At 38.4% G+C, this 20804-nt stretch overlaps 1 protein-coding gene across 1 annotated transcript in view; it reads left to right on the top strand.

Annotated features, from left to right (window-relative positions):
• The window catches only part of ABCB1 (ATP binding cassette subfamily B member 1), a 79710-nt gene that overhangs the window by 9795 nt on the left and 49111 nt on the right, over positions 1-20804 (top strand). Inside the window, exons 4-7 of the mRNA XM_087821129.1 lie at positions 8623-8794; positions 17959-18010; positions 19993-20184; positions 20614-20785. Of these exons, the coding sequence (XP_087677255.1) occupies positions 8623-8794; positions 17959-18010; positions 19993-20184; positions 20614-20785 (588 nt within the window). The remainder of the gene's footprint in view (positions 1-8622; positions 8795-17958; positions 18011-19992; positions 20185-20613; positions 20786-20804) is intronic.

Below are 20804 nucleotides of genomic sequence, written 5' to 3'. Positions count from 1 at the left end.
TAGCTTTTTTATCCACTCATTTACTGATGGGCATTTTGACTGTTTTCAGATCTTGGCTATTGTAAATAATGCCGCTATGAACATAGGGGTGCATATATTCTTTCTGATTGGTGTTTTGGAATTCTTAGGATATATTCCCAGAAGTGGGATTGCTGAGTCAAAAGGCAGTTCCATTTTAAATTTTTTTGAGGAAACTTCACACTGTTTTCCACAGTGGCTGCACCAGTATGCATTCCCACCAACAGTGCACATCCTAGCTAGCACTTGTTTGTTGATTTCTTGATGGTAGCCATTCTGGCAGGTATAAGGTGATATCTCATTGTGGTTTTAATTTACATCTCTCTGATGATTAGTGATGTTGAGCATTTTGTTATATGTCTATTGGCCATCTGGATGTCCTCTTTGGAGAAATGTCTATTCAGGTCCTTTGCCCATTTTTAAATTGGATTGTTTGTCTTCCTGGTGTTGAGTTGTAGAAGTTCTTTATATATTTTGGAAATTAATCCCTTATCAGATGTATCATTGGCAAATGTGTTCTTTTATAGAGTAGGTTCCCTTTTCATTGTGTGGATGGTTCCCTTTGATGTGCAGAAGCTTTATAGTTTGATATAGTCCCATTTGTTTATTTTCCCCTTTGTTTCCCTTGCCCTAGGAGACATTGGCAAAAATATTGCTACGAGAAATGTCTGATATTTTTCTGCCTATGTTTTCTAGGATTTTTATGCTTTTCATGACTTACATTTAAGTCTTTTATCCACTTTGAGTTTATTCTTGCGTATGGTGTAAGTTGGTGGTCTAGTTTCATTTTTTTGCATGTACCTGTCCAATTTTCCCAACACCATTTACTGAAAGGACTTCTTTATCTCATTGTATGCTCTTGCCTCCTTTGTCAAATATTAATTGACCATATGGTGTGGGTTGATTTCTGGGCTCTCTGTTCCACTGATCTGTATGCCTTTTCTTATGCCAGTACCAGGCTGTTTTGATTACAATGGCCTTGTAGTATAGTCTGATATTTGATATCATGATCCTTCCAACTTTGTCCTTCTTTCTCAAGATTGCTGAGGCTATCTGGGGTCTTTTTTAGTTTCATATAAATTTTTGGAATATTTGTTCTAGATCTGTGAAATATGCCATTGGTAGTTTAATAGGAATTGAGTTCAATCTATGGATTGCTTTGGGTAGTATGGACATTTTAATGATGTTAGTTATTCCAGTCCATAAACATGGTATCTGCTTCCATTTATTTGTATCTTCCTCAATTTCTTTCTTCAATGTCCTGTAGTTTTACAAATACAGATCTTTTACCTCCTTGGTTAAATTTATTCCTAGATATCTTACATATATTTTTGCAATAGTAAATGGGATTGTTTTCTTAATTTCTCTTTCTGATAGTTCATTATTGGTGTATAGAAATGCCACCAATTTGTGAATATTAATTTTGTATTCTGCTACTTTGCCAAATTCATTTATTAGATCTAGTAGTTTTTGTGGTGGAGCCTTTAGGGTTTTCTATGTACAATGTCATTTCATCTGCGAATAATGACAGTTTTACTTCTTCCTTTACAATTTGATGCCTTTTATTTCTTCCTGTTGTCTGATTGCTGTGGCTAAGAATTCCAGTACTATGTTGAAGAAGAGTGGTGAAAGCGGACATCCCTCTTTGTGCCTGATTTTAAGGGAAGCACTTTTAGTTTTTGCCCATTGAGTATGATGTTGGCTGTGGGTTTGTCATATATAGCCTTTATTATGTTGAGGTATGTTCCTTCTAGTCCCACTCTGCTGAGAGATTTTATCATAAATGAGTGCTGGATTTTATCAGATGCTTTTTCTGCATCTATTGATATGATCAAGTGGTTTTTATCCTTCATTTTGTTTGTGATGTATCATGTTTATTGATTTGCAGATGTTGTACCAACCTTGCACCTCTGGAATAAATACCACTTAATCATGGTGTATGATCTTTTTAATGTATCTCAGTGGATTTTAATCATCATTCCACTCTTGCTTGCTTTCTACACAAAAGTTGCTTTTACTTTCTGTTTCAGTTTCACCTTACAGTCACTTCTTAACATAATTTGGCTTCGTCTCCACCACTCACCGGATTCTGTGGACATGATTTGATTCTGTCCTGACCTGTAAGCACTTAACACTGTCCACCATATTCTTTCTTTGGTTTGCTTCTCTAAGGCTGCAGTCTGCTGATTTTTCCTCTCTGCTCTTCAATTTTTTCTTGTGTCATCTTTGCCTGTGAAGTTAAGAGTTCCTCAACCCCTTATCCCAGGAGTCAGGGATGGTGTTGGCATTTCTCTAGTTTCACACAGCTATTTCCTGATTGTTTTCATGCAGAACTCCTGCACAATTATAGTATCTTCTATCCATTTCCAGTGGTGTCCTACTGATTTCTGGTTACTGTGTTCCTCCTTGGAGAACATTGGCACTTGGTTGCCCCTACTTGTTCGTTTACTTGTGCTCTCATTATTCTTCTATTGTGGTAACCTTGTTAATGACTCCCAGGCTCAACATTCTTTGACTTCTTCAGTTCCAACAACCTCCACCTCTACTCTGCTTTAGTAATTTACACTTGTGGACAAGAACCATGGATTTATCACTGGGGCGGACTCCCATCTCTGAAGCTGTAAACTCAAGTGGGTGTCTTCACCCTGATTCCTTCTAGCTTAGCCATTCCTCATTATCCTTTTTCTCTTCAACATTGTGCATTCACTTCCTAATGCTGCTGGAACAAAATGCCACTAATGTTGTGACTTTAAACAACACACATTCATTGCCTTAGAGTTCTGGGGCCAGAAGTTCTACTGGGCTAAAATCAAGGTGCCAGCAAGGCTGACTTCCTTCTGCAGGCTCTAAGAGAGAATCTGTTTCCTTCCCTTTTGCAGCTTCTAGAGGCTGCCTACATTTCTAAACTCATGGCCCCTTCCTTGGATCACTCCAGCCTCTTAACTTCAGTCATCATTCATTTCTCTTTCTACTGACTTTGACCTCCTTGGCCCCTCTTATAAGGACCTTTGTGATTGCATTAGGACCACTTGGATAATCCAGGATAACCTGCCAATCTCAAGATCCTTACATCTGCAAAGTTCCTTTTCCCATGTAAGGAAACATATTCCCAGGTTCCTGGGGTGAAGATGTGGACATGTTTGGGGGGAGGAGGGCATTATTCTGCATCCCACACCTGGTCAAGACTTTGTTTGCTCTCTTAACCACTCTCTTTACTGCTAGTCTCCCTCTTCCATTTCTGCTGTTCTAAAAACTATTTCATCCATAGAACCACATCAGATCACCTCAGTTCCATCTTTAAAATGCTCTAATGTCTTCTCTTTACACTTAGATGGGAAGTTTAGAGTAGGACCTGAGCTCCTTCCTGTGACTATAAAAGGCCCTCCATCTGACCTCTGTTGCATCTCTGATTTCACTATGGACTCTTTTCCTTCACTCTGCTCTTGTCACACAGTGATAATTATCTTTGGTCCTTGAAACACACCAAACTTATATTCATCCCAGGACAAAGCTTTGCATTTGCTCTTTCTGCCTGGAATGCTGTCTCCAGATTGTCAAATGACTAACTATATCCTTCCTGTCACTGAGGTCTCAGCTCAGATGTTGCCTTCTCAGAGAGATGTCCCTGATCAACCAGTCTAAGCCAGTGGCTATCACTGTGGTCCAAGCTCCATGAAGGCAGGGGTTTTGTATGTGTTCTTCATTGATATACCCTAAGTGCCTAGAACAGTGCCTGGAACTTTAATAAGTACTTGGATATTTTACCTCACTAGAATGCAAGGTTTATGATGGTAGGTATCTTGTCTTATTCACTGTTGCCAGTACCTAGAACCAAACATGACCCTTCTTAGGTGCTTAATAAGTACCTTTTTGAATGTTAAATGAGTGAGTGAATGTATGGATTCACCCTCTCCAACCCAGGCACATGGCAAGGACATATTTGCCATCTAGGCTGCTGAATATTACCTAAGCCAGTCTCCTGCCAGCACTTTCTAATTTTTTTTTGCCCCTGGGAAGCCCAACCCTTGTCTTTCAGTGCTGATCAACCTTCCTCCTGTGTGGTTCTGGGTCAACCCCCCTATCTTCCTGATCAGCATCTAACCAAACATTTTCCATTTCCTTGTATTTAAAGGGCTCAGATTATAATTAGTTTATACCTCTGTCTTACATTTCACCTATGTTACAACTTTTTTTAAATCTACCTGCTCCTTCACTGTAAGCCCCCCTGAAAAATCTTATTAACTTTTACATTTCTAAAACCAATAACAGTACTTGCTTATATTGTATGTTATTATATTATATGCCTAATTAAAGTTTAAGTCTTATTTTTATCCTCATAACAACTGTCTGAAGCTTACTGTGCATATGAATGTTGTCCTCAAATGTAGAAACTGAGGCTGAAGGTTATTAAGAGATTTTTTTCCCTCCAAAGTCTCCTTCCTTGTAAGTGATAGAGCTAGAACATTCCACTGAGGCTTTTGTCCTACTCAGCATTATGTTACCACTTTCCTCAAATCTTATCACTTTCTCTCCAGACACCAGTCTTGCCTCAAGTCACAAATAAATATGAGGTTCTGAACTCCCTTAGCTTTGTTCAGAATTTCTAAAATTCTTGAAACTTGTTTGTATCTGTGCTCCTTCTTAGCTTGTTCCTTCTAGCTTGAGATGGAGAGATATACCTTTGCCTATTTGAGAACCATCCTCCCTTTACTAAGTCTTATTATGAAAATTTCTAAACATATAGAAAGGTAGAATAGTAAAATTCACATTCATATGCCTATTGTCTGTATCAAATACTTATTAACATTTTGCTACACATTTCACCTGAATTTATAGATTTCATGATGTTTCATACATAACTACCTCAGTTTATAGCTCTCAAAAAATTTCCTTCAAAACATTTTCGTATAAAACATAATAAATGATCATAGTTAACAAAATATACATAACTCCTTAATATTATGTAATGTTCAGTTCATATGCAAATTTTTTCAGTTTTATCCCCCAACATGTCTTACAGTTAATTTGTTCAAAACAAGATCCAGTCATTGATGACATTTGGATATTGTGTCTTCTGAGTCTAGACAGTTTTCTCCTCTTTTTAAGTGTCATTGATATGTTGAAAAGACTGTACTAGTTGTCCTGTAGACCGTTTCACCTTCTGGACTATTTTTATTGGTTCTTTATGGAGTCATTTATCTTGTTCTTCCATGCCTTGCATTTCTTATATCCTGAAAGTTAGTTCTAAAGATTTTAAGACATTCATGGTAAATATTTTGGTTAAGAAAATTGCCTAAGGGATGCTGTTTACTTCATGTCTCATCACATCTAAAAACACCAAATTTCGGGGAATTCTATTTTTTTATGATACTGAGTTTGATCACTTAGTTTAGGTGATGACAGATTGGATCTCTCCATTGTAGAAGAATCTCTTATCTCCTTGCACCTGTGAGGGAATTTGAAACAGGATATCTTGTTTCACTTAATAGTTTTAGAATCCACTGATGATCCCTCACCGCAGGTTCTTGAAACAATTGTTTCCTTTATTCTCCAGGACATTGGTCCATCTCAGTTTCCTTCCTGTATTTTCACCAATCATCTCTTTGGGTGATTTACCTATAAATATAGTAACTCAAATAGATATCCCTGGACATTGCATCTCCCTCTAGTAACCATCCTCTCTCTTCTTCCTTTCCCCCCAAGATCATCAAAAGGACATTCAACATGCTCTCTCTCTCTTACTTTATTCTCAAATTACTCTTAATCCCACTCACTCTTAATCTCTTCCTGGATGATTTTATCTACTCCCATGATTTCTTTTACATACATATAGTAGCGTCACAGAACTATACCTCAGACTCTGAATTCTCTCCGTCACACTTGCTAGACATAACTTCCAGCTTGGGCAATCAAACAGGACCGACTGAGATTTCTCTGCCCTCTTTCCCCCTAAACCCTGCCTCTTCTGATTTGCCCTGATTCAGTGAAGGGTGCCTGTCAGCTTTTTCTTGCTGCTTTCACTCTTCACACCCCAAGTTTAGGAGACCACAATCCTCTCAAAGCACACTGTTATTGTTCCTGCTCTGCTTGATGTTCTTTCTGGCTGGAGTGCCTCCTTTATTGCTTTGAAACACTTGCTGAACTTTCAAAGCTGGGAGGAAGTAGCTTCTCCACAAAGGAGGAAATGACTATTTTCTTAATTTTGTGTCTGCTCTGCTCTGTATACCGTGCTGTTGAAGCATGGGCAAGATATACTGTGTTTACTTTTTTTATTTTATTTTTTATAGTTTTATTGATTTCAGAGAGAGGAAGAGGGAGGAAGAGAGAGAGAGAAACATCAATGATGGGAGAGTCATGGATCGCCTGCCTCCTGCATGCCCCCTACTGGGGATCGAGCCAGTAACCCGGGCATGTGCCCTGACCGGGAATCGAACCGAGATCTCCTGGATCCTAGGTTAATGTTCAACACTGAGCCACGCCCGGCTGGGCTGTATTTACTTTTTTCTTTGCCTTCCTCCTTCTGTTTGAACACCGAAGGCGAGAGTTCTATCTTTTCTCTTTATCTCTGGCTTTTATCAGTCACTGAGCAGGCATTTAGTAAATGTTTATATTCATGGCCTGCTTGTTTTTATTATGGCCAGTGATAGTTTTGGAGGTAAAATGTCTTGTGGGGGCGGTGGTGAGAGAAATCCTTGCATGGCAACCATCTTGCCTTCCTCTACTGAGGAGTTTAATATTTTATCCACTTTAATAAAGCCACTGAGAAAAGATTCGTGGCTTCTGCCCATTGCTTCCTCCTTGTTTGTGTTTTTTAATTTATTTAAGGAGGTGGATGAATGCTTAGTTAAGACAAAGTAAATAATGGTAAAATGTAGCCTATGTTTCAAAGAAATATGAAAAAATGCTCAAAACAATCTCCTTTAAAGGTTTTAATTTGTAAAGCAGATGCCGTTTTTAGATTATATAGAGTATATGTCATTAATCCAAACTTAACCTCACTCGATTACATTTTTAAGAGCTAGAAGAATTTTAAATGTGAATACCTAAGTATATGTTGAATATTCTTACCCTAGACTTCAGTTTTGCCTGATTTTATAACTCAGCTTCACTTTTTCTTTTCTGCTTTATGGACTGCCATTCACTATCTCCAAGAACTATTCTGCTCTTTATTTCTCCACTTACCAATTCAATACTTATTCCCATTTCTAGCTACTGTAAGGTTCTTGGTAGTTAACTTTAGGATTGGTTTCTGTTTCTTTGTGGAGTATATGTGAGTTCTAAAATTTCAGTTTCTGATGCTGTGTCTTTTATCTCGATCTTGATCTTGATCTTTCTTTTGGTTTATATGACCTGCCTAGACCTATGACTTTTTACTCTGTTTCCACCCTACAAACCTGATAATTATATCTACAACCTGAATCCGCACAACCACCACCCGCCACGAACGCCCACAGCTGGTTTCCTCCTGTTTCTGTTTTCATTTTCTTTCACTTGGTTTTCTTTCGGTCCTTAACTAGTTCCTTGAATTATGCAGCTGAAATATTAATTGTTTCCCAAGTGGGCCGTTCAAAGAGCCCCGAGCCCATTTCCCTTACTGTGCCCTCTTTTTGTCACTTTTTAGATCCAGAGAAGTCTTTCTTTTCTTCTTGTGACTGGCCTACAATTAAAGAGATTGTGCAGGTCTACGCTTGTCAGTCATTATGGCCATGTTTTGTCTTCTCAAGAAATCTGTTCTTTGACAGGCATACATTTTAATTCATTATTTCCCTCTTTTTCCTCACTATTGAGGCCTAATTACATTAAAATCATTTTTGCATTTATGCTAATGCTATTATGCAGCAGGTCTGTGACCCAAGCCACTTTCTTAGAGCAAAAAAAGTGTTTGCTCAATGGGGCCCTCAGAGGGACCTTTGGCAGTCAAGATTTTTCTTGAGTAAAAAAATTTGAGTTAAAAAAATGGCTTCTATTCATGGAAATCAGAGCAACAAATACTATATGTCTATTACTATACCATTAAAAATTTTTACAACTTCCCAGAGGAATGTCCCATCCCTCTCATCAAACTTCATGCATAAGAAAAGAAGACATACTGAATTCAATATGAAGAAGTAGGTCAGAGCTCAATAGAAGAATCAAGTGCCCATTTCTTTTTTTTCTTTTTTTTTTATTAATCCTCACCCGAGGATATTTTTTCCATTGATTTTTAGAGAGAGTGGAAGGGAGGGAAGAGGTGGGGAGAGAGAGAAAAAGAGAGGGAGGAGAGAGAAACATAGAGAAACATTGATGTAAGAGAGACACATAGATTGGTCCCACACGCACCCCAACAGGGGCCTGAGATCAAATCTGCAACCCAGGTATGTGCCCTTGACCGGGAATCAAACCTGTGACCCTTTGGTGTTTGGGCCAATGCTCTAAGCACTGAGCAACCCTGGCCGGGGCACAAACACCCATTTCTAATTAGGCTATTGCAATAGTTTGGCTTGGACCAGGGTTGTAGCAGTAGTAGTATGAAAAATGTTTGGATTTGGGTATGTATGGAAAGCAAAACCAACCATCGGTGAAACTGCTAGTTGTTCTTATTCTCTACATTTTCTCTTTTTTTAGTTTCGCTACTCAAATTGGCTTGATATATTGTATATGTTGCTGGGAACTACGGCCGCCGTCATCCACGGAGCTGCACTCCCCCTCCTGATGCTGATTTTTGGAGAGATGACGGATAGCTTTGCAAACGTAGGAAGGTTTGAAAACATAACTTTTGAAAACATAACTAATCTAAGTAAGTATTATTTGTGGTACTGGTTTTATTGGAAGCTTGGAAAAAAATCAATCACTTGGAATGATATTACTAAATATGCACTAGTGTGTTTAGTGTAGTGAGAGGTGGAGGGGTCTGAGCTGTAGTTCATATTTGTAATGAGTTTGGTAAGGTAATATTCATGAGCATTAGAATGCACAGTGGAAGTGCTGGCAGAGCTGTGTAGAAAAAGAGAGAGTTCTCTGAAGTCAGGAATATGCCAGGAAGTTTCAGGAAGAGGTATAGGAACCTAATCTGGACCTTGAGTGATAATTAAGAATCAGTAAAATTCTCTGACATATTGGTTATGGGTGTAAGAGACAGGAGTCCAGGATGGTTCTAAAGTTTATAGCCTGATAAACTGGATGCAGTTACCATCAACTACGATGAAGAAGGTAGGGGGAGAGTAGGTTTGGGCAGTAAATAACAGAAATTTAACTTAAGACATTGTCACAGATTGGGTTCTTTGGAAACATGCTAAAATGGAGAAATGGAGCCAAGAGAAGGTGTGTGTGTGTGTGTGTGTGTGTGTGTGTTTGTGTATTTGGGATGGGAGAAATAATAGCTCGTTTGTGTGCTAATGGAAATGACTTCAAAGAGAGGAGAGTGTGATGCTTTGAGAGAGAGGGAAGAGATTTGCTTGCTTCAGTGATATCCATGAGAAAGGATGGGATCTAGTGCTCAAGAAGTATTTGCTTTAGGTAGGAGCACAGGTAGCTCATCTACAATACTAGGTGGGAAGAGAGAGTATTTGAGTGCCAGTGCCTAAAGGTTGGGTAGGTGAGGAGGTGAGAATCTGTGAACAAATTCACTTTGCTCAGTGAGGTAAGAAGCAAGGCATTTGGCTGATAAAGAAAGGAGATCTAAGACAATCTTCTAAGACAGTAATTTTCAACCGATGTGCCACAAGAATTTTTAAAACATGTAAAACATGACTTGAGTCAGGGACACTGACCTCTTTTTCCGTAGATTGTCAAATAAAAAATGACAACAGCCAACACAGCAATAGCCATCTGGTATGAATGTCCTGTCTTGAACCATAAATATATAGGTCATATAGTAAAGTTGCATCTTATTGGTCATGTCGCATAAAAAGGTTGCGTCTGATAGATTAATTATTGGTACCAGAAATCCTTATATACAAGTATAGGCACCTGATTTTTTAAAAAGTCACTTTGGAACAAAAAGAATAGGTAATTACTATTATTTATTTTTTGTAAATCAAAATTATCCCTATTTTTTGGTCGGATTGGCAAAAAGTATATTTTTGGGTGTGCCACAGAATTTTAGTAATTAGTTTATGTGTGCGTTGAGATGAAAAAGGTTGAAAATCACTGCTCTAGGAGACTGGGAAAGTGAATGAGATTGTTAGGATACTTTGGGTGTCAACAGATACACTCTCTCACACTTGATTGAGGAGGAGCTTGTTGATAGCTCTGAGCTTCCACTTCAACTTTGGTCAAGAATAGATTAATTTAAACTAAGCTACCCAAAGGTTTAAAACCTGGTGTGCACTTAAGTGGTAGAAATGTTGAAAATGGGTGTTTGAAAATACACTTGAGAATACAGTGATACCAAGTAGCTTTTATAGTGACCCTTCAACCTTTCAATCTTTAAGTCGCTGATGAATGTCATGAATCCTTTCCCCAGAAACAAGCACATAATATTTATAACAATTTGGGGTATTTATGGATCCTTTGATACCTGTCTGTATATCCTAAGAACCCCTTCTTTGTGATCCTGAAGAGCGCATTGTTTACCCTAAAGCAGGACTACTTCAATTTTGTGAATGCAGGTAATGAGTTAGGCCAGAAAGCTTTATTGCATGTTGAGCTATGTAAAATCCTTATTTATTACATCCCTTCATAGAATCCAAAGGGACCTGCCAAAAGAATTGTGCCACCTTTGAACTGGCACGTTTCCTTTCACCAAAAGGCAGGGATGGCATCAAAGATTTGATGCTGGTCCTAGAGATGAGGGCAAATGAATTCTCTGATGCTTCTGGAGGGAGAATCAGTCTACTGGCGCCCCAGGCACTCTCAGACCTTTTTTCTTCTTGACCTTCCCTAGGTGGGACCTTATAACTTATCTGTGGAGGGTAGACTAGGTACCAGAGCCTCCTTGTTGGACAAGAAGTATTCCTTCTTAAGGAAATTTGGATTTGCTAAGGCTCATGAGAGTCTGAGAGTTTTAAGCTAAACATAGGATTTAACTAGACAGCTCTAAAATCTTTTTGATAGCAGATCCTCCTTTGCTGTGCACTAGGCCCCCCCTTAGCTTGCTCTAATGCCTCACACTATCAGACACCAGCGTTTTTCCTGCTCTTTTTGTTGTGGACCTGATTTCCTGATACCTGACTCCCAACTGTTTCTGTCTGTTTCTAGCATTTGCCTTTGCCTTAAAATCTCTGATGACTTGGGCCTAGGGAACTGCACTTGTGTGAACGGAAAGTAACCACTGTTGAATTTCTGTAGGACTCTTGTCTTCCTTATGAGACTGTCCACTAACTGGAAATGAGCCAAAATAAAGGTGATAGTGATTTTAGGCATTTTGTGTTCAAGGTGACAGGTTGGATACAAGTGTAAATGACATTCAGGCAGTTAAAGAAATAGGACTGAATCTTGGTATAAAGAGTAGGACTAGAGATTTGGCGATATTTGAGTTGAAGGGATATTAAATCTCCTGGGATAGGATATGGAGAAAAGTAGAAGGAATGGGAGCCCTAAGCCTTGAGGAAAAACTCAGTTAACAGTAACTACAGCTGACATTTACTGAGCATTAAATATGGGCTGAGCACTGTTTTTAGTGCTTTACATCTATTACCTCCTTTATTCCTTTCATGTTCAGGAGGTTGATACTATTATCTGTTCTTTACATGTGAGGAAACTGGGCCCAAGGGGTTGAGTACATTTAAATTGCCTGAGTTCATAGAGTTAGCAATTAGTCAGTATTTGAACCCATGCAGACTTGCCCCAGGTGTATACACTGAAGGAAGCAGAGGGACAGGTGGACACTGAGCAAAGGTGGACACTGAGGATAACATGCTAATCCAGAAATTAAAGGAGATGGGGGAGATTTGCCAAGTCTCATAGTGGTTAGCAGTCAGGGATACTCTTTACATAAGTTCTTGATTATTTATTTTCTCTAATGATTCAGTTTCTGGCACATCCACATTGATGGCCTTTCTTAATCCATAACTATATTATGGTTGTTTCTGTTCAGTCTCCTACCAGACTGTGGGCTGAGAAAAGGAGAAACTGAGAGACTCAGATTTTAATATGAGTTAATAATTCCGATAAAAAGGGATAGAGTGGAAAGAATCTATTTTTATATTTATTATTATACTTACAATTCCTACTCTAGCTGGTCTAAAACTCACATGAGGAACATGAAAACTATTCGTAAAATGCCATTTCTCAAAATATCATTTATATTTTGCTGCTTAAACTGTGAGTGCATAGATCGAGTGCAGATCTTGAATGTGTATTTCAGGACTTTGGTGTTGGAAACAAAGAAAACATTGCCCTGTGTGCCCTCAAGGCCAGCATTACAAGTATGCTCCAAACTAGAATTTAAGTTTGAGTTAAAACTTAAAATATGGCTGATTTTTCTAGAATCAGTATAATATAGTCAGATTTTCTTTTTTGGTTGCTATTGAGAGAATGCTTTTTCAGCCAAAAAGTAGAGTAGTTACAACATAATCTCTTTAGTACATTATAAAAACATCAAAAAAATAAAAGCAGTAGAACCAGATTCATTCCAGGTGCTTAAAAGTGGGATGAATAATGCCTGAATTATAGAATTTTGTAGGTGAAAAAGAGCCTAGAAATGATCTGGCCCAAATCCAGAATTTTTTGATGTAGAAACTGATGTCCAGGAACTTGAAACAATGTGGCCACGATGGAATTGCCTGCTCGTTGACAGAGCTGAGTTCCTGGGCCAGGAAATCTTCCCTTTTAGTCTGTTTTTTTTTTTTCTACTCTACTATTGGTTTCAAACTCGGCCTAAAATTGTAGCAGACATTAGCATTTTCACTCGGTCTTTCCTCTCCCTGAGATGCCGTCCTGACTTAGGTAGATCTGCTTATTAGTAAATCGGGTAGGTCAGCCCTGGGGCACAGTTCCTCAGGCCAGAGGTGTGAAGCAACACACACGAGGAGATCGTGGCTTCTGGAGTCATGTTTGCCACCTGCGGTAGGCCCAGCCACACTGAGTGTCAGGCACTAGCCTGAGCAAATGCCACCAGGATTGCTCATCTAGGCAAACGGTCTAAATTCCTGCACAGGAAGACTGGAAAAATTGGAATCATAATATTCCTGAGTTAGAACGGACCTTGTAGATTGAAAAGTCAGGGGTTTACTATCTTCTTTAATCAGAGAACCACCCTATGTAAATAATGCTTGTCATGGAAGCTCACCAGGTAAATAGCTGAAAGAGAGGCTTCCTTGGTTGAAAGTGGTAGAGGGGAGCCTAGAGCAAAAATATTCACTGATAGTGTCTCTCCTGCCAGCTGGCAGTGCCAAGGCCACTCCTCAGGTAGCCACCACTTATGTCCTTGGCTACACCTGCGCCTAGGGCCATCCTCATGTCTTGCCTACACAACTTTAATTCCTAAGTCTTCTCTCTGCTTCCACTCTTGCCCACCTGTATCCATTTCTCCACACACTGTCCCACTGAGCATTTACAAGCAAGTCAGGTCACATTTCATAGTGTGGAATGAATACAAATTCCTTGCTTTGGCCTATGTGGCCCACGTGGCCTCCCCCCATCCTGTCACTTGCATTGTTTAATAGGCACTCAGTACAGCCCCACTCACACTGGGCTCCTTTTTATTATTATTATTTTTTAAAATTTTTGTTTAAAATATTACAGATGTCCCATTTTCTCCCCAATGACCCATTCCACCCCGTTCCCTCCCCCTCCCCAGTCCCTCTCCACACTGGCCTCCTTTCCGTTCCATGAACACTCCCTTCTCCTTCCTGCCTTGGGGCCATGCACAACCTGCCCTGTCTTGCAGTAATGGCTTCTTATCATTCACTTCTCCCTCAGAAAGAAGACCTTTTGCCCCAACCAACCCCAGAGTCACTCTAGCATCGTTGTTTACTTACTAAGAGTTATTACGCGAAAATGACCTTATTAATTTATTGGTTTACGTGTTTATTGTAGCTTCTCAAATAGGCAGAAAGGCATAAGGGGGAAAAAGAGAAGTTCCTGGGGAAAACTATTTTAGGTATTTCAGCAGTGGTACCTTGTACATAAGGTTTGGGGCCTGAAACCAATGGTATTAGAAAAAATTAGGTTGTATCCCCACTGCCCAGAACAGTTCCTAGCACGAAGGCTATGTGAAAGATGGTTTGAAAGCCACGTTTATAATATAATCTGATTAGGAAATCAGTAAAACTACTGATTTAGTAGTTAAAACTACTAAACTGAAGTGTTTGGGCCATATAAAAATGTAATGTAATGTGATCCATAAATGGTATGGAGTCTTAGTCATAGTGATGGGCACTGTTTAGTAGTTTCTTTGAAGTCTTGCTTGGTTTTAGAAAAGGCTTTCCTTATCAGGTAGTAAGGTAGTGGTCTACTGTATCTTTTTTTTTTTCAGTCTTAAAATATGTGAGACACTTATATACAAATATTTTGATATATGGTCTACATGTGTAGTGGCTCTGTGAAACCACTTGTAAATCTTTGGGACAGGCTAGGTTACAGCAGAGAGAGCAGGCTATGGGAGTGGAAGGAGGAGATAGATATAAACCATCATACTTCTAGTATTGACTTAGTAAGTTGAGTCATGTGTCAGTTACGATGGAATTCTGTGACAAGGTTAGTCCTTCTGCCAGGGGTAAGCCATTTGAGAGGAGGTCATATTTGAGCCCCTTCATGGAAGGAGGAGTGTTTTCCAGGAGAAAAATACGGTAGAGGCACTCCAGGTGGAGACAGCAGAATGAATAAAGGCTTGGAGGAAGAAAGTTCTCATCAGTTCTCTACTGCATCTCTTCTCAGTATGTGGAAAATATTTTTAGTCTAAAAGATTGGAACTTAGAAAGAGGTAAAAGACCTGTATTTTGAAAACTATAAGACACTGAAGAAATAAATTGAAGAAGATGCAAATAAATGGAAGGATGTAACTTGCTCATGGATTGGAAGGATTAATATTGTTGAAATGTCCTTACTACCTAAAGATTCAATGTGATTGCTATTAAAATACAAGTGACATTCTTCTCAGAATTAGAACAACTAATCTTAAAATTTATATGGAACCACAAAAGACCCTGAATAGCCAAAGTAATTTTGCAAAGGAACAAAGTCAGAGATATCGTGATCCCTGACATCAAACTATACTGTAAAGCTACAATAAAGCAGTGTAGTATGGTCCTGGCATAAAAACAGATGTATAGATCAATGGAATATAATAGAGAGCCCAGGAATAAATCCTCGCTTATATGGTCAATTAATTTATGACAGGTTAGGCAAGGATATACAAGGGCTAAAGATAGTCTCTTCAATAAGCGGTGCTGGGAAAACTGGAGAGATAATGAAAAAAAAAAAAAAGTTGCACCACTTTCTTACACCCTATGCAAAAACGAACTCAAAAGGGATTAAAGACTTAAATGTAAGACCTGAAACCATAAAACTCCTAGAAGAAAACATAGGCAATAAACTCTAAGATATTACTCTTAGCAATATCTTTTTGGATATGTCTCCTTGGGCAAGGAAAACAAAAGAAAAAATAAACAAATGGGACTACATCAACCTATAAAGGTTTTGCACAGCAAAGGAAACTATCAACAAAATAAAAAGACAACCTACTCAATGGGAGAAGATATTCGCCAACGATACATTCCATAAGAAGTTAATATCCAAAATATATAAGGAATTTATACAACTTAGCACCAAAAAAAACCAATCTTATTTTAAAAATGGGCAGAGGACCTGAATAAACATTTCTCCAAAGAGAACATATACAAGGCCAACAGACATATGAAAAGATGTTCAACATCACTAATCAGGAAAATGCAAACTAAAACCACAATGAGATATCACCTCACATCTGTCAGAATGGCTACTGTCAATAAATCAAATAAGTGCTGGTTTGTTAACCAGCAAATCAACAAATAACAAGTTTGTCTTGATTTGGTAGTGATACACACTAGTGACAATACCATTTAGAAACACTTCCTGGCTAGCTAGACAAGATAGGAAATCCCTAATGAGAGATCTTCCAGGACTCATTAGAAGAAAAATCCTTACCCAGGTACTTCATATCCTGTTTTATTTTTAAAAATATGGAGCAGAAATAGCCTCATAACTGGTAAAGAAAAAAATGAATCTAGACACATTTATTGTTGCATTGACATAACATGAAGCAGTCAAGTTCCTTTGCAGCATTTGCTGTCTCTGTGTCTCTTTGTTAGTTCCTTACTTTCTGTATTACCCTAAGTGTGGCTTTCCCCAGGGTCCTGTGCTTGGTTGCCATTTTCTCCTTACCTGTCATCCTGCCCTCACTGGTAATTATGGAGGGATAGCTCCCCCCGCCCCGAAATTTAGCTATGGCCACTAGCACATGACTCCTCCTAAGTCTTTATGCCTACTTATTGGAAGTCTTCAGTTGAATGGCCCAGGGACCACAGAGTAAAAATCTTCAAAACTAACATCTGAGCAGACCTGCTGTTTTGACTGACTGACTTCCCACTGTGACATCACCACTCTCCAGATGTTCCCGTTTGAGGTCTTGATTGGTTTTTGTTTTTACTCTCAACTTCTGTCAGTTGCTAGGACCTGTAACATCTCCCTCTGTAAATCTTATGGGCACTATCTGTCTTTTCTGTTGTCACTTAGATCCGCTTTCCTTACGTAATTGCAGTAGCTCAAGCCTCTCAGTCTCTCCCTGTTTTAGTTAATCTTATACCTTGCTGGCAGCTAAGTCATCTGAGACCACACCTGTGATTTTGTTTTTTCCTGCTCAGACCGACCGCTAAATGACTGTGTACTAGTTTTTAAACACCATACCTGTGGGGCCTAGATTATCTTTCTAGCTACATATCCACCTCTTCCCACCCTCACAACACAGTTCACACCCCAGCTGAACTGGCTCACTCACTCTTTACACTTGCTGTGGACTTTTGTCTGTGGTGTTCCCTTTGCCAGAAAAAGTTTTCTCCCCCTTTCCCACACCTGTCAAAATCAGACTCATCAGAACTAGGCCCTCATATTATATTATAACATAACTTTTTAAATGATTAAAGATTAAAAGTGTGCCTCCCCAGTGTTCCAGCAAACTTGATTATGATAATTTAGTCTATAAAAATATTTACCATATATTCTTATATGTGTATATAAGGTGTGTTTAGTGCAGCATTGTTTGTAACAGTAAAATATTGGAACCAACTGAAATAGATGTAATTTTGAAAAAATAGAGTACACATATAAACACATATACTGACATGAAAAATTGGCCACTGAATATGGACTGTAATTCTATTTTTAAAAATAAGCATGAATATGTATTTGTGTATTTGTATACATGTATGCAGAAAAGGAAATATGAAAAACTATACATCAAAATATTGAACAGTGATTATCATGTGTGTTGATGAAGGAGTATTAAAGGTTTAATGTACTTTATCCAACAATGTTCACATTTGCTAATACTATGTGATAAGCTCTCTGGTGTTTATTACATTATCCTTTGTATTATATATATTTTGAATAAAAATGAAAACTGGAGAAATGCATTGTTAGATTTTAAATACTAAGTGCTTTAGTGTCAAGTATGCACTGATATTTATCAGGACAGAGACCCTGGAAAAGATTTTTCCCAGTCATCTTTGAGTGATATTTCATAAAATACTTTAATTCAAGGATATCGATATTCCTGCCAACAGACTGCTTCTAAGTAAATGTGGGTTTCTTCTTGTAAATAAGCTCCATGGAATTTAGTGTGTGTGTGGTTGATTGCACATGGCCAGCAGTGAAGGATTTGAATGGATGCTGTAATGTTTACACACAGTTAAAACTGAATCAGTTTGAGCTATTTCTATGTAAATTGTTAAGTGACACAAATGTGATCCATTTCTGTATGCTTATTTTTAATGGAGAACAAAGAGACATAATGGTCTATTTTTTTTGTGTGTGGTGTTCTAGGTCTGATCAACATCACAGATCCCTTCAAAAAGCTGGAGGAGGACATGACCACGTAATTTGACATTTTCCTTACTGTTCTTAAGCTTTTCTGTATCTAGATTGATTGTGGCAATGTTTAAAATTTTGCATGTAATAAAGATTTAAAGTTTTGAGGAGAACAATACTGTTGTTTTCTAGGAAGATAGAACGTAGAATTTTTTAAAGAAAATAATGTGCTGCATAGAGATGTACTTAAGTTAGGGTTAAGTCTAGGTTAGATTTGTGTATGCATTGGTAAATACAGAATATCAGATACAGGGAAATTAGATTTCAAAGTGGTCTTTTAAACTGTAGAATTAATGAAGGATCACAGTATTTTCAATGGCTTTGTAATTATTAGTTTGCTTCCTGGATGTTTTCAATAATGATTTCGAAAATGAGATCAGTCAACAGGATTTTTTTAAACACAGCATGTAATTCTAAACAATGAAACAAAGCATCCCAGAATAAATATAGTCACTCTAACCTTAACTCACCTCAGGGAAGCTTTCGGTAATGACTTACGTATCTTGAAGTTTGTACCCAAGAATAGTTTATAGAAAATGTCCAAAGTATGAGTTGGCGAATCAGAAGAGACTAATTCCACATTATCCTATAGATTTGAAGAGAATGGAGACACTTGATCAGTTTTTGAAAAATGAGAAGCAAGTACTTCCAATATTTATATGGAAATGCTTTTAAAAAATTTAATATTGGGGAAAATAAAACTGTCCTATAATCATCTTATAAATGCTTAAACATAAATATGTTTTCAGTAATCATAGACTGATGGTTAAAAATATATTCATTGATTTTCAAATCATGAGTTCTACTTGTTAAATAGGATTTCTTTTTAGCTGTGTCTTGCTAGGTCGTTAACACTTGGATAATGATTAATTATTGAGTTATCTATTAACTGAAATTTAATACTCCAATTACATCTTCCCTGATAAACGTTGTAAATGACAAGGTGTAGCTCTGTGAAGATCTGTTTACCAGGATTCCTGCTGAGTTGTGAACAGTGCAATCAGAGAGTATCTGGTTATTATATAACCATTTTTATACCTTTCGTATGGTTCAAACAAACATGTTTATTTGAAGAAGGCAAGTAATGAACTTTAAAAAGATGGGAATATTGTTATATTTCATTTTAGAATGCTTTTCTTTGACAAAAATGAATTGCTTGGTAAAACCCAATAGTTATTTGCATTCTTAAACAGGAAGACTCAAACTGAGGAACCATAACTTCAGCATTTTTAGACGTTCAAGGGCCTGGCTTTAGAAGATGCTCATGGTTTTTATTGTTAGAGTTTAAACTGGAAGGACTACCGTTTCATTCATTAAGCATTTTAGGATAACTCATGAAGGCCAGTTGGGCAGATGATGTAAAAATATTTATTTTCAGTTGTCTCTTGGCATCCTAGCCCTGCCAGATTAATAGCAAAAAGGCCAGGGGACCATTTCCATCTCTTGATTTCACTTTCTGGCAAGCTCTGTCACTTCTTTCCATTTGCCAGTGTGCAGAAAACAGCACCTCAGCGTGCTCATCGATTGATACTGAGGTAATACAAGCAGATAGGACAACCATGGGAGATCTTACCTGATGCTGTGATGCTCCAGGGTGCCACACGAGTCTCTCACACTCTATGTGCCTACTATGTGCCCAGCACCCGCCCAAGTATATCACATGCATTACTGCATTACTGTTCTTATCTCCATTTTACCAATTAGAAAACTGAGACTTAGGAAGGTGAAGCAGCTCACCTAAGATTACACATCAGGTAAGTGAAGAGCTGGAATTGGGGCCAAAGCAGAAAGCACACTCTTAACCATCCCGCACTGTACTGGCACAAACATAGTTGGGTGTCGACCATCCACTCTGCTCTTTACAGCCCCTTCTTATTTTTTAAGGATGGCAAGATAGCCAGATAGCTGAAAAAGTAAAAATGAGTGGTATGTTTGGGAAAGATGCATTAATCAGAAAACAGTATCTGCAGCATTTTTGTTGCTTTTCAGGTATGCCTATTATTACAGCGGAATTGGGGCTGGAGTGCTCATTGCTGCTTACATTCAGGTTTCATTCTGGTGCCTGGCAGCTGGAAGACAAATATTTAAAATTAGAAAACAATTTTTTCACGCTATCATGCGACAGGAGATAGGCTGGTTTGATGTGCATGACGTTGGGGAGCTCAACACTCGGCTCACAGAGTAAGTACCTAGTTTTATGTTGAACTCAGACTCAGACATGGTTCTTATTCTTATGAGGATGAAAGAAATGTCATGAGCTCTGTTAGGAGATGTTAGAACATCACTTAGAAGTAATTAGGAGACTAAATTCCTTCTGAGCAGCGACCATGGCTTGTGCATCTTTTTTGTTCCCAGCACATGAGGTAGGACATGAGGGGGACCTGCTTGACTGGCGCTGAATGAGGAACTGCACTGCCTCAGAGACAAAAAGTCCTCTGAGAGCGTTCAGTAGATCAGAGCATGGTACTTCCTGGAGATACAGCTGAGCAAGATCCTAGATGTAAACTAGTTTACCCCCCGTCCAGACAAACGAACAAACAACTGGATTCAGGAGAAAAATTCTGTGTTCACAGTTCTAATGTTTCTCTCTAACACTATTTGTTCTTTTAGTGATGTCTCCAAAATTAATGAAGGAATCGGTGACAAAATTGGAATGTTCTTTCAGTCAATAGCAGCGTTTATCACTGGCTTTATAGTAGGATTTACACGTGGTTGGGAGCTAACTCTTGTGATTTTGGCCGTCAGTCCTGTTCTTGGACTCTCAGCAGCCATCTGGGCAAAGGTAGGTGAAGCCTGTGAAT

This window comes from Miniopterus natalensis, chromosome 10 (genome assembly GCF_054644295.1).
Source record: "Miniopterus natalensis isolate mMinNat1 chromosome 10, mMinNat1.hap1, whole genome shotgun sequence".
NCBI classification, from domain to species: domain Eukaryota; kingdom Metazoa; phylum Chordata; class Mammalia; order Chiroptera; family Miniopteridae; genus Miniopterus; species Miniopterus natalensis.
Note: the sequence above shows the minus strand (reverse complement) of the source record. Positions and strands in the feature narration are given on the sequence as shown.